This window comes from Pelophylax lessonae, assembly GCF_965119305.1.
Source record: "Pelophylax lessonae genome assembly, chromosome: 1".
Lineage (NCBI taxonomy): Eukaryota > Metazoa > Chordata > Amphibia > Anura > Ranidae > Pelophylax > Pelophylax lessonae.
This window is the reverse complement of record NC_138768.1, coordinates 166,449,594-166,464,600: the sequence shown is the minus strand read 5'-3', so window position 1 is coordinate 166,464,600 and position 15,007 is coordinate 166,449,594. Positions and strand designations below refer to the sequence as shown.

The 15,007-nt window shown below is 45.9% G+C and overlaps 1 protein-coding gene across 2 annotated transcripts in view; it reads left to right on the top strand.

The window, feature by feature from the left end:
* The window catches only part of CHD1 (chromodomain helicase DNA binding protein 1), a 219,189-nt gene that overhangs the window by 191,138 nt on the left and 13,044 nt on the right, over positions 1–15,007 (top strand). For both annotated transcript variants that reach the window (XM_082243068.1, XM_082243067.1), the window contains 3 exons: positions 8,344–8,440; positions 8,540–8,591; positions 8,912–9,125. In XM_082243068.1, the coding sequence (XP_082099194.1) occupies positions 8,344–8,440; positions 8,540–8,591; positions 8,912–9,125 (363 nt within the window). The remainder of the gene's footprint in view (positions 1–8,343; positions 8,441–8,539; positions 8,592–8,911; positions 9,126–15,007) is intronic.

The window sequence follows — 15,007 nt, the reverse complement described above, 5'->3', positions numbered from 1 at the left end:
CATAGGGATTTCCTGCCCGTGAATTTCATAGATGCCTATCTACACATTGCCATTTTCAGGCCTCACCAGTGGTTGCTGCAGTTCGCAGTGGAGAATTGCAATTACCGGTGTTTGGCGTTACCTTTCTGTCTTTCTACAGCTCCCAGATTGCTGGTTGTGAAGTTGTTAGACGTCGGATTTCTAGTAGGACAGAATAGATCCTAGAAAGGCTTGATTGGTGCTGAACCTTCAAAAGTCATCCTTGGTTTTAGAACATCTGGGGTACTTTGGCTTCGTCATTGACACAGCATAGGTTAAGGTACTTGCACAAAAGAAATGCCTGTCACTCCCAACACCAGGTCTGCTCTGGAGTGGTGGCTATCCACGCAGATGCTGGATATACGGAAAGCCTTCCTTCTGATGATTTGGAAAATCTTAACCTCCTTAGCGGTGATCCCGAGCGTGACTCGGGGTTGGTTTTTCATATCAGGAACGGTAACCCCGAGTCACGCTCGGGGTGGATTGCAGAGAGCGCAGCGGTGTTCTCTTACCTTCTCCTGGCGATCCAGCGATGATCTCTCATTGCTGTGACCGCCAGCCGAGAGTCCCGCCGCTCCTCCGTCGGTCTCCGTCGCTCTGATCACTTCCTAGTTCCGTTCCCTGCAGCAGCAATGCTGCATGGGAGCGGAACTAGGGAGGGAAATTCAAAAAAAAAAAAAAAAACGTTGCACAAAACACATTTTTATATATATATATATATATATGTATATGTGTATATGTATATGTGTATATATATATATATATATATATATATGTATATATATATATATATATATGTATATATATATGTATATATATATGTATATATATATGTATATATGCATATATATATATATATATATATATATATATATATATATATATATATATATATGCATATATATATATATATATATATATATATATATATATGCATATATATATATATATATGTATATATGCATATATATATATATATATATATATATATATATATATATATGCATATATATATATATATGCATATATATGTATATATATATATGTGTGTGTGTGTGTGTATATATATATATATATATATATGCACACACATATATCTATATATAATGCATGAATTATAATCTAATCAATAATATAATTTTATTATATATTATATATTAAATAATAAAATAATATTATTGATTCGATTATAATTCACGTGTTTGTGTTTCAAATTTATCACATCCGGGATGTCTACTAGACTCTTGTTTTGGTCAGGTTTAAGTCAGTAATTACTAAGAATTGTAGGCCTATAATACATAACGCCAAATTTCCATGAAAAGAATTGTACCGCTTTTGGTATGTAATTCCTGACATAATCATACCGCCAGGGAGGTTAATGACAGACGCGAGCCTGTTGGGCTGGGCAGGTGTTCCGGAGAACCTCTAAGTCTAGGGAACATTTTCAACAAACTGAACATGTTTATTTTCAAACTAAAGATCATCAGGTGTTTTGCGGTAGATGCCCTGGGCAAATCTTGAGATCATTTTTTTCCCCTTTTCTATGCCTTACCTCCATTGCAGCATCTTCATTCTCTGGATGGTTTTCAGGCTGTTTAAATTTTATATTCTATAGCTTTGTCTTGACATAAAGGTTCCTCCTATCCCAGTCGAGCCCCATTCCCCAGGGATGTCAATCCTGGGTGATTCAGCAGCTGCTACCTGGTAAGGTCTACTGGGCAGAAGTTCACACAGAAGGTCTTTCAGGTTGCTTTATAGTGAGGTTAATCTCTATTGTTTTTGGGATTTTGAAGGCATTTGACCTTGTTATAGCGGTGCCCACCCTTTATTTCTCTATCATTCATTGACCAACGCAGCTCCATATTCTTCTTGACCATTGGGTTATGCTGCCCTCCTACAGGACTAGGACACTAGGCAGGAAAAATCTTTACCACGCCTCTGGGGCAATCCCTGCAGGCATACACCCACTCACTCTGCTAAAGGCTTCAGTTTGTTTCTGCCTAGTTTAGGAGTAGGACCTAGTTTCCGGCTGGGACTTCGGTCTTAGCTTGTCTTTTTTTTTTTATTTTAAAGGGAACCTTGGTTAAAAAATTAAAATTTTTTTTAGCGAATTATGTTCCTGAGAGAACTGTAGTCAACAGCCAGACTAGGTTTCGGACTGGATATCCTAGATCCTTGTGGTCTCCTAGCCCGGCCAGCGAGCGTGTGCAGGCTAGAGTCCAGCGCTAGGCCTTGCCATGACAGAGCCCCAATGGCTCGCGAGTGAAACGCCTCGCCGTGATGTATACGACCTGGTTCGGTCTGAGTCGCAGTTTACCCCTTGGCCTTCAGCACCCCCACCCTGAGTGTGGAGAGGTAGTCTGTCCGGACTGGCGCCCACCGGATGTCGTTGGTATGGTGTAGTGTCTCCCCATAGCTCTGGCGGTCTCCGGAAGATCGGACCCTCAGGTGCGCCTCATTCCCCCTGGCCTCTCGGTATGTACCAGGCTCCCCCAAGGTCTCCCCACCATCAGAGGTCCCTACCTCAGTCAGCAACGGGGGTCCTCGGGGTTGGACGCGCTGATGCCACTATTTGTGGTTTCCCCATAGGAATGCATTGGGCAGCAAACGCTGGATAGCAGGGAGCAGCTAGGCCTTTACTCTAGTGATGGCCCAGGTACTTCCTCTTCCTGTGAGGATCGTTTTCTCTGCACAGCAGACCGATTCTTTTCTCCCCGATATCGAATGGTGGTTTGTCTATTGGGGTCCCTGTAGGTCTCTCTCTCACCCTGCTATCTGCAGTGCTAGTGACTGGGACTTGTAGTGCTGATGGTGTGGGTCTGTCCAAGCTACGCCTATCTCCAGATCAGTTAAGCGGTCTACGAGAAGCGGTACAAGATCTGCTGTCGCAAGGAGTGATTGTGCTGGTTCCCACTCAGGATGCTTTCAGGGGTTCTATACAAACTTGTTCACTGTTCCCAGGAAAGAAGGCAAAGTGTGTTCAATCCTGGACCTCAAGGCTCGGAACCGCTTTGTGCAGGTACAGAAGTTTCGAATGGAGTCCATTTGCATGGTAGTAGCATCCCTACACCAAGGAGACTTTTTGGCCTCCAAGGATGCATATCTACACATCCCTATTTATGCTGGACACCAGCGTTTTCTTCGCTTCGCTGTAGGAGAGGAGCATTATCAATTTGTGGTGTTACCCTTTGGTCTCGCCTCCGCACCCAGGGTCTTCACCAAAGTGTTGTCTCCGGTATTGGCATTACTGTGACAACGGGGAATTGTGGTACTGGGGTACCTGGACGGTCTCTTAAGAGCAGACTTTCATTTTGCCCTGTTGGCCGACTTGGCAATCACTGTACGGGACTCTGCAAGAGTTCGGTTGGAATATCAATTTAAAAAAATCTGCTCTTGTACCATCTTCAAAACTGGATTATCTGGGCCTGACTCTGCTTCGGCGAGGGTGTTTCTTACTCTGGAAAAGCTGCAAAAGTTGCAGAGGGTGACTCGTTTGCTGTTATTCAGCAATCTGTCCTCTCTGAAGACTTGCATGCGAGCCTTAGATCTAATGGGTGTCGACCTTCGAGGCAGTTCCAATTGCTCAGTTTCACACAAAACCCTTACAAAGGGAAATTCTTGTCGAGTGGAACAGAGATCCAAAATCCTTGGACACTGATTTGGTTCAGTCACAGCACATGGATGCTCTTCTGTGGTGGCTTTGCTGGTTGGCCCTACGCCAGGGCAAGTCCTTCCTCCTATTGTATTGGACTGTGGTAACCACGGATGCTAGCCTGTCCGGCTGGGGAGGAGTGCTTGGGAAGCTGTGTGTCCAGGGGTCCTGGACCGCGGAGGAATCCAGACTACCATTCAATATTCTGGAACTCGGAGCAATAAAGCTTTGCCTGAGTCACTGGACAAATCATCTGCAGGGTTGTCCAGTTCAGATTCAACCGGACAATGCCACTGCCGTTGCTTAGGTCAATCCTCAAGGGGCACCAAGAGTGTCTTGGCAGCCCGAGAGGTGACCGAGATCTTGAAATGGGAAGAAAATTTTGTTCCAGCCCTTAACGCCATGCATATCCCAGGAGTGGAGAACTGGCAGGCGGATTACCTGAGTTGTCAGGTGTTGGATCAGGGGTAATAGTCCCTGCACCGGAGGTGTTTCACCTGCTGTGTGTCCGGTGAACACCCGACGTCGACCTGTTAGCCTCTCGACTGTACAAGAAGGTACAGAGGTTTGTAGCCAGGTCTCGGGATCTTCTGGCCGACACCACAGATGCACTGGTGGCTCCTTGGGGTCAGTATCGGCTCATCTTTGCAGTCCCTCTGCTGAAACTCGTGCAGAGGCTTCTGCGCAGAATAGAGGTGGAAGAGATTCTGGTCATTCTGGTGGCCCCCAGACTGGCCTCGCCGGTCTTGGTACACAGATCTGGTAAGGTTGGCCCCCGATGCTCCTTGGAGACTTCCTCTCAGGGAAGGTCTGCTGTCTCAAGGGTTGATCTTCCATCCTGCTTTCCAGGCACTGGCCTTAACGGCGTGGCTGTTCAAAGCTAGGTATTGAAGGACAGGGGTCTTTCTGACAGTGATTCCTACACTGTTAAAGGCTAAAAAATCTACCCTTTGGAAGATCTATTATCGTACGTGGAAATCGTACATCTCATGGTGTGAATCACTAAAGGTGCATCCTCACCTTTTTTTGTGGCTAGGATTTTGACCTTTCCCCAAAGAGGTTGAACAGCGGTTGGCCTTGGGTACTATTAAAGGCCAAGTGTCAGCTTTGGCAGTGTTTCCAACGCCCTTTAGCTATGCATTCTTTAATGCGCATGTTTATTCAAGGAGTTCGACATATGTCTCCTCCGATACGATCCCCATTATCTCCGTGGGATGTAACTTGGTACTCTCTGTTCCTCAAAAAACTCCCTTCAAGAACATTAGGGAGATTCCTCTGCTTACACTGTCAAAGAAGGTATGTATATATTCAGGGCTGGGACAAGGTCATTTTGTGCCCAGGGCGAAGATGGCAAACTGACAATTGCGCGGTTGTGCGACACTGTACTTAAATAAAAAAAATTCCCACAAATAGAGCTTTCTTTTGGTGGTATTTGATCACCTGGGCGATTTTAGTTTGTTGCACTATAAACAAAAAAAGCGACAATTCTGAAAAAAAAAAAAGGTAAAGATTTTTCCTGCCTAGTGTCCTACTCCTGTGGGGGGCAGCCTATCCCAATGGTCAAGAAGAATATGGAGCTGCACCTGTCAATGAACTTCAGGGAAAAGTTTTTTACGGTAAATCAAAAATCCAGTTTTTCAGTGCTTTGGACATCCCAAGTAGTCATTAATTGCCCCCATTAAGAAATAAGGCTTTCTCTTTCGTTATTTACAGCTCCTGATTCCTCCTATCCATTGGGTTATACTGCCCCCCCACAGGAGTAGGACACTAGGCAGGAAAAAGCTTGACTACGCCTATGGGCAGTCCCAGGGGGTATACACTCACTCTCGGCTATAGGCACTCTGCCTAGTCAGGAGTAGTCCGCTCTCATCCGATCCCCTGGACGGATGAAAAATAGGGTTTCCATCCGTCCGGATTTCACAGACAGGATCGTATGCGGATAGCAGCGGGTGTCGGTGGTCATGTCTCCGCTGACATCCGCTGCCCCATAGGGATGCATGGGGGATCCGATCAGAACCGCCTAAAAAACTGACGGCGGATCTGATCGGATCGCTTGTGTGAAAGGGGCCTTAGTGCTTTTAATTAAGACAAGTACACACTATAGAAAGATATGCTTTGTTTACATTTCAGGTTTACAACAACTATAAGGGCTTGTTCACACTGACTAAATTTCCAATGCCTAACAAACCCTCCTATAGCATTAGTATGGGCATTGGACTAGCTTTAATGAGCTTTAGTATGGGTGTTAGGCGTTTTACACGCTTTGAGGTGTTAAAATTGCTCCCCAAATGCCCTATGGGCAGTTCTGAAGCATTTGATGAGCGTTAAGGCGCATTAAAACTTTTCCACAAACGCCTATTCCATTAGTTTATAGGCTCATCTTAAGACCCCGCAACTGCCAGAGCATTTGCGAAACTTTACCATAGTCTTGAATGGGAGGCGTTGAAATGCTTCAAATTCTTCCTGACTCGAAATGAGGCTTTAATTTTGAAGCGACACAACGCGAACACTTTGTTTTGATAGTGTGAACAGCACTATGTGCTGTCTATTTAACCACTTGCCGACCACTCACACTGAGGGTACTGCGGCAAAGTGGCTCATTATCGTCCAGCGACGTAGACCTACGTCGCTGGACTCCTCCCCTTGTGGGCTCACTCCCGCTGTATTACTCCCGCTGTATTACGACACAGCGTGAGTCGGGCTAGGGGAGGAAAGGCGGTGATCACCGCCGCTCTTCCCCAATCGTCGGGGATTGAGTGTGGAGATCCGCCCGCTTGTGTAAACAAAGCGGGCGGATCTCCTAAGTGACAGGCAGTCACAGATTACAGGATTCAGCATAGCTGAACCTGCGATCTGTGCCTGTGTCACACAGTCCCCTCCCCCCACACACGTCAGTAAGCACCAGGCATACATTAACCCCTTGATCACCAATAAAAGTTAACCCCTTCCCTGCCAGTGTCATTATTACAGTAACAGTGCATATTTATAGCACTGATTACTGTAGTAATGTCACTGGTACCCCAAAAAGTGTCAAAAATGTCAGGGGTCCGATCTGTCCGCTGGAATGTCGCAGTCCCACAAAAAAAATCGCAGATCGCCGCCATTACTAGTTTAAAAAAAAAAACAATAAAAATGACATTTCCCGTAGTTAGTAGCTGCGATAACTTTTGCGCAAACCAATCAAAATACGCTTATTTTTGCATATGCAGCAGAAAACAAATTGGCCTAAAATGTTAAAAAATTTTGATTTTTAAATTTTTTTGGGGGGGGGGAATTTCATATAAAAAAAATGTGAAAAATAGTTATTTTTTCAAAATTGTCGCTCTTTTTTTGTTTATAGCGCAAAAAGTAAAAATCGCACAGGTGATCAAATACCACCAATAGAAAGCTCTATTTGTGGGGAAAACAAGGACATACATTTAATTTGGGTACAGCCTCGCACGACCGCGCAATTGTCCGTTAAAGTAACGCAGTGCCGAATCGCAAAATATGGCCTGGTCAGGAATGGGGTAAAATCTTCCGGTCCTAAAGTGGTTAAAAATACGCTCATTGAGAATTTTTTTGTCAGACATGTAGCTAAATACATTTTGGCCTAAATATGACAAAATTGAATATATTGGATATTTTTTAACTGTCAAAGTAGAAAAATATTGCTATTTTTTCGAAATTGACGCTTTTTTTATTAATATTGCACAAAATGAAAAGCGCAGAGGTGATCAAATACCACCAAAAGAAAGCTCTGTTTGTGGGAAAAAAAGGACGTAAATGTCGTTTGGGTACGGTGTTGCATAACCGCGCAATTGTCAGTTAGTCGTACAGTGCCGAATCGCAAAAAGTGGCCTGGACGTTAAGCAGGAAAATTCTCCGGTGGTAAAGTGGTTAAATCTTGTGCATAGGTCGTTTAACACCTCTCAAATGCCTACTTTTAATGCCGGTGTAAACTTCGTCTAAGAAACAGGTTGATTCTCTGGATCTTTCCTTTGGCCATCGTTTGGTCCCCTTCAGGGCAGGGATTTGGCCTCATAAGGTCTCAGATTCAGTAATTGGTCTTTCAGGCAGCCCTTGGGCTACTGGCATTCCCCCAGTTTTGTTGGGTTTGTAGGAGGTTGTTGCCCTCCTCTAATTGGCCTGATTTCAGACTTCCCAACAGTATCTGAATTCCGTTCTCTTTAGTAGAGGAGAAAGCACATAGTATTTTTGTAGTTACAAATTTACTTTGAGAAGCACAGGCCCCACCCCTGTGAATTTGTGCATGCTCTTCCTGCTGCCTTGCCACAAAACTGAGGCATGCTGGGAGTAGGAGTTATCTTGCTGGCCCACAGTTTTGAGTTTTTTTTGGTCATTTCCTCCTGTAGATGACGATATAACCCAACAGTATCAGAATTCCTGTGCCCTCAATAGACGCTAAGAAAAAAGATTTTACAGTCAGTAAAAAAAAAAATATATTTTTGCACAGGGGGGAGTTTAACACTTTTATTTCCAGACTTTTCCACTTAAATTGATTGCATGGGAGGCAGCCAGATTGAGTGGGGAAGTGTTTTGTTCTCTTTAGTTTAACCACTGATATGATCTTCTAATTGGACATTGATACATTTGTAGCCAGTGTGTGAAATAAAAACCAAAAATTGTTGTATTGGATGTTCTTTTTAATTATTAATTTCCTTGTTACTTAGAAACCTATGGATATTTGTATCCAAGTTTACTGAATTTGATGCCCGGAAACTGCACAAGCTCTACAAACATGCCATCAAGAAGCGCCAGGAATCTCAGGTAAATTGTTGCTTATGTGACTGATTTTTATTTGTTTTTTCCATAATAATTGTATGTGCATAATTCAAATGGTTTGTGCTTTTGTTTTTTTCCTTAAAGCACAATGACCAGAACGTTGGCAGCAGCGTGAACTCAATCGTACGGCATCCAGGTAAATGCTAAACAATTCTATTATATCTATTTTTAACCATAGCAATGTTGTATTGGTTGCCTTCAAAGTCCCAAAAAGAGGTAGATTGTAGTTTGGAAATGCTAAACAATTTAACTAGTTTTTCTAGCTTTGAACCGTTTACTCCATTAAGTACTTGTGAATCCCAACAAAGCTTGATATGAATCTACTCCATCAGTGATTGTATCAAGTCTGTAAAGAAGTCTATCTTCAGATTCATCCAACAAGCCACTGCTGCTTAACCAATGTTACTGTTCTCTGAACTGTCTATTGATTTGATATTTTGCTTGTTTTTTTTTCAGATGTAGAAAGATTAAAAGAAAACACAAATCATGATGACAGCAGCAGAGACAGTTATTCCTCTGACAGGCACTTATCACAGTACCATGATCACCACCATAAGGACCGACACCAAAGTGATACCTACAAGAAAAGTGACTCAAGAAAAAGGCCCTATTCTAGCTTCAGTAATGGAAAAGACCACAGAGACTGGGATCACCACTATAAGCAGGATAGGTGAGTCCTCACTGCAAAATCTGTTTTCTTTTTTGTCCATTGAGGGACACTGGAATTCCTTTACCTTCAGTTTATACTGAACCATCTCTTGATCCAGGTAGTAGTTGTGCCAGTACATTCACAAGACAAGTTTAGGGGTTCCTTGCAAACCTGGTAATTGTACCAAAGCCCAATGTCCGATTATACATCCTAGTCTGGAATTTGAAGGTATTTGTTGATTGATTTTAAGTCCAAACTTTCACTTAGAATCTGCAAGGTTAATAATTGCCTCTCTGAAACACAGGGAATACATGGCATCCCTAGACCTCCAAGATGCCTATCTACACGTTCCCATTTATCCACCTTTATCAGTGTTTCTCTATCGCTCATTGACAGACGTAGTCTTCTTGATTCTCAAGAGCTGGGTTATGTTGTCTCCGCAGGAGTAGGACTAGGCAGAATGACAAAACGTTCTGGCTCCACCCTAGGGGCAGTCCCTGAGGGTATATCCTCCCTCTCTCTGCTACAGGGAATCAGTTTTTTTCTGTCTAGTCAGGAGTAAGGACCTAAGTTCCTTGCTGGGATCTTTTGGTCCTGGCAAGACTTTTTTTCTTTAAGAAAAAGACATTTTTTAGGTAGTTTTCTCCAGTGTTTTTTTCCTGTGAGATCTTCAAGCAAAAATGCCGGACTGGGCGACACTTGTGGTCACCCCAGCCGGCCTACGAGCGCGCGCAGACCATGGCATTGCGCTTGGTCGGCCGCGACATATTCAAGTAAGTATGCGGGGCCGGGCGACGGGCTGGATGTTGAGATCCAGTGGTCACCCCGGTTTCTGCCTAAGAGCGCGTGCAGACCAGTGCGCTGAGTCGGCCGCGACGGAGTCCCAGCAAAGGGACTGACTTTGCGAGTTAAAAGCTCGCTTGGACACCAGGTACCAGAGAGTCGAGGCGTCCACAAACCCCCACCCCGGTGGAGAGGGTATTGTGAAGAGAGGGTGCCTGTCGGTTCGGTATGGTGAGTAAACGTTCCCTTTTTTCCTCATTATGAGGCAGTATATATTATGGGCCCCTCCATATATGGTCAGTATATATCTGATACTTACAAGTCCCCCTTGTAATACAGCATGTGTTTGTGGGAAGTGGACTTGGTTCAAGAGCTAACACTCTACCCAGCAGACTGTAAATTACAGCAGACATAGGAGGTATAATCCTACCTTATGTGCAGTGTATCTCTGTAGATCCATATGTCACCTCTTAGCAGAGTGCAGGTGGATGTGCTGGGAAGACGATATCGGCGGTCCGCCGCCATTTTGCCGTAGACCGAATGCATGTATGTCCTCAGGTCACGCCGGCCGCCATGTTTTTGGAGTCTTATGTCTCTTCTATGGGGGCGGCCATGTTTTGTGAGCCCAGCTACCTCGTGGAGGGCTGGGAACGCCGGAAGGCGTACACAGGGGGCGGAGCCATGCCTTCTGCCCGGGAAAAAAGCAAACAGCTCCTTCCAGTCTGTGTAAGACAGACGCTGACTGCAGTTTGTTGGAAACTGCACTGCATCGGTTGGTGAGCCTTGGGGGTCCCTCTCTCTCTCTCTCTCTGGGATCGAGAAGCAGGTACTCTGAGGGGCGCTATTGCGCTAGGGGGAGACACACAAAAAAAAGAAAAAGTTTTTTTGTTTTTGCTGGCAAAGGTGTCCTGTATTAACATGGACCCTGCCACTCATGTATCTCCTCCGGATCCCCTCGAGGGGTCTGCGGGATCCTCCAGCACCCCATTGACAATTGAATCTTTGTCAGCTATTATGGAAACTTTTGTGTCCCGGGTGGAAGTGGCTTGTCAGGGACAGGGCGCAAGAAAGCGACCCCCGCCTAACCCCTTATTATCTGAAACTTCGGATTCAGACTCTGAGCCTATTTCTGCAGTTGCAGGTACTTCATCTGGTATTGGTGTCTCGGGTCCTGTCTCTTCAGACAGTGAGGAGGATGTTTCGGCATCCGCCATAGCCCGAGAGGAAGCGTTGGTAAACGCACTCATTGTATCTGTTCAAGAGACTTTAAGGTTACATGGTACTCCATCGGAAATAGCTGAAACTGAGATCCCTTTTGGGACTAAAAAGCGCATCAAAGTGGCGAAGGTTTTTCCATTGCCCAAATGTTTTGGCAATCCAATCGAAGAAGAATGGCGTCTGCCAAAACGCACTTTTAATATTTCTAAACGCATTGACAAGCGTTATCCGTTTGAGGAAACCCTTATTAAGAAATGGACAGAACCACCTGTGGTGGATTCACCTATTGCTAGATTGAATAAAGCCATGGTTATTCTTTTAGAAGACGCTCCGTCTTTTAAAGATCCAGTGGATCGCAAGATAGAAGCTATGTCTCGCACCATGTTTTCCTTGATTGGATCAGCTTTCAGACCAATAATTGCTATTGGTCTGGTTTCGCAGGCTGTAACTGAATGGACCAAGTGGTTACGCCGGGACTTAGAAGAAGTCCCTCAGGCGGTATCAGATTTGTTGGAACAAATGATACAGGGGTTACAGTTTGTATGTGATGCGGCGTTAGACGCCACTCCATTAATGGCGCGAGCATCAGTCTCAGCAGTGGTTACACTGTGGCTAAAAGGTTGGTTAGCCGACCAAGGTTCCAAAAAAGCATTGGCTAATATCCCCTTTTCAGGAGAGCGTCTATTTGGAGCCAACTTAGATGAGATCATTAAGGATCTCACCGGTGGGAAAAGCACCTTTTTACCGCAAAATTTTAAAGGTAGAGGAACTCGTCAAAGACGAGGGCCTTCTTTTTCTGCTCACAAGAGGTTTTTTCGTCCAGCGGGTGAAAAAACTAAGTCCTCCAAAGCTCCTACAGGAGGCGTCAGGGGTCGTTGGTCGGGCAAGCAAAAGCCCGCCCCCTCCAGACCTGAAGATAAACCATCCAAAGCCTGAAGGTGCGCCCCCACCCATAACTGGGGTGGGGGGACGTCTTCGCCGGTTCCCGGATCCATGGCTTTCCAGAATCCCGGACAATTGGGTTTGCGAAGTCATAAGGTCAGGGTACAAGATCGAGTTTCGATCTCTCCCACCGGCGCGATTCTTCCCTTCCAATATCCGTCTATCCGCAGATCGTTTAGAAGATCTGAGGAGAGCAGTCACAGATTTACTACAACAAGGAGTGGTAGTCCACGTTCCTTGGACAGAACGGTTTCAAGGGTTTTATTCAAACCTGTTTACAATACCCAGGAAAGAGGGCAAAGTGCGTCCAATTCTGGACTTAAGAGCACTCAATTCTTTCGTCAACATAAGAAGATTCAGAATGGAGTCCATTCGCACGGTAGCAGCCTTCCTGCATCCAGGGGATGTCCTAGCGTCCATAGACATCAAGGACGCCTATCTTCACATTCCCATTTTCGCAGGACATCAGCGTTTTCTACGCTTTTCCGTAGAGGAGAACCACTATCAGTTTGTGGCGTTACCTTTCGGTCTCGCCACGGCTCCGCGGGTCTTCACAGAGGTGTTGGCCCCAATGTTGGCACTTCTGCGCCAAAGAGGTATATCGATTCTAGGTTACCTAGACGATCTTCTGCTTCATGCAGAGTCTCCTCAGACCTTGCTACAAAACATAGAAATTACTATGATTTCTTTACAGGAATTCGGGTGGCTGGTGAACCAGCAAAAGTCATTTCTGGTTCCCACCCAGAGGCTCGAATATCTGGGTCTAATTGTAGACACAGTCAGGACGAGAGTTTTCCTTCCGGTAGGGAAACTTCGAAAGATTCAATCAGCAGTCCAGTTGTTACTGTCCAACAGCTGGTCTTCCCTTCGGACGTGCATGAGGGTTCTGGGGTTGATGGTGGCTTCATTCGAAGCAGTCCCATTTGCCCAGTCCCATACCCGAATTCTTCAGCAAGAGATTCTTCTCAGATGGAATCGGAATCCGGAATCCCTGGACAATCAGATACGATTGAGCAAACAGACCAGAGAGTCTCTGGTTTGGTGGCTTCGGTCTCCAATGCTCAGCCAGGGAAAGTCATTTCTGCCAATATATTGGACGATAGTGACCACGGTTGCCAGTCTATCCGGATGGGGAGGAATTCTTGGTCAGTTATCTGTCCAGGGACTTTGGTCCCCGGAAGAATCCAGGTTACCGATAAATGTATTGGAACTGAGAGCGATCAGACTTTGTCTGATTCACTGGACCGAGCAGCTCCAGGGCAGCCTGGTTCGGATCCAGTCGGACAATGCCACGGCCGTGGCTTATGTCAATCATCAGGGGGGCACCAAGAGTGTCCGAGCGGCCAAAGAAGTGGCTTGCATTCTTCGCTGGGCGGAACGATTTGTTCCAACAATCTCTGCGGTGTTCATTCCGGGGGTGGAGAATTGGCAGGCAGATTATCTCAGCCGTCAGACCCTGGATCAGGGGGAATGGTCCCTCCATCCAGACGTTTTCCACCAGTTGTGCCTACGGTGGGGCACCCCGGATGTGGATCTGTTGGCATCACGATTCAACAGGAAAGTTCAGAGATTCGTGGCTCGCTCCCGCGATCCTCTAGCAGAAACCGCAGACGCACTGATCGCCCCGTGGGGGCAATACCAGCTAATATATGCCTTCCCTCCTCTCGCGTTACTGCCAAGACTTCTTCGCAGGGTAGAGGAGGAAGGAATCCCAGTAATCCTGGTAGCTCCGGACTGGCCTCGTCGAGCTTGGTACGCCGACATGGTCAGACTGGTGGCGGACGTCCCATGGAGACTTCCTCTCAGGGAGGATCTACTGTCTCAGGGACCGATCTTCCATCCTGCTTTACTATCGCTGGCTTTAACGGCCTGGCTATTGAGACCCAGGTGCTGAAGGACAAAGGTTTGTCAGCTTCAGTTATTCCTACTCTAGTTGAAGCAAGGAAAGCGACTTCCAGAAAGATTTATCATCGCACATGGAAGTCCTACATTGCATGGTGTGAACCTTTGGGGTTCCGTCCTCGGTCTTATTCGATTAGTCGAATATTGGCTTTTCTGCAACAAGGGGTTGAGCAGAAACTGGCCTTGAGTACTATCAAGGGTCAGGTCTCAGCATTAGCCATCTTCTTTCAGAAGCCTTTGGCTACTCATTCCTTGGTGCGGAATTTCATCCAGGGGGTGCGACATCTGGCTCCGCCAGTGCACGCGCCGTTACCCCCCTGGAATCTTAATCTAGTGTTGTCGGTTCTTCAGAAACCTCCCTTTGAAGATATTAGGGAGATTCCTCTACCCACGTTGTCCCAGAAGGTGGCCTTCTTGGTGGCTATTACTTCTGCACGCAGGGTGTCAGAACTGGCCGCATTATCTTGTCGTTCACCATATCTGGTGGTTCATAGAGATAAGGTGGTTCTTCGTCCGAATCCATCCTTCCTACCAAAAGTGGTTTCAGAATTTCATCTGAATGAAGAAATTGTATTACCTTCCCTGTGTCCTAAGCCCAGTCATCCTCGGGAATTTGCTTTGCACTCCTTGGATGTGGTCCGGGCGATCAGGGTATACTTGAAAACGACAGACTCGTTTCGCAAGACGGATTCACTTTTTGTGATCCCAGATGGACCCAAAAAGGGGTTGCCTGCATCTGCCGCGACCATTTCCAGATGGATCAGACAGACGGTAGTGCAGGCTTATTCTATTAAGGGTCGGGAGCCCCCGTTCCCTGTTAAGGCGCACTCCACTCGGGCACTTAGTGCGTCATGGGCCTTTCGCCATCAGGCGTCAGTGGTCCAGGTGTGCAAGGCGGCTACCTGGTCGTCGGTGCATACCTTCTCTAAACATTATAAAGTTGATGTAATGGCATCGTCTGATGCCTCATTTTGGCCGCAAGGTTTTGCAGGCCGCAATTTGAGGAGACCAGTGGTCTACCTCGAGGGTTTTTTTCCGTTGGAAAAATTTTTCTTTAG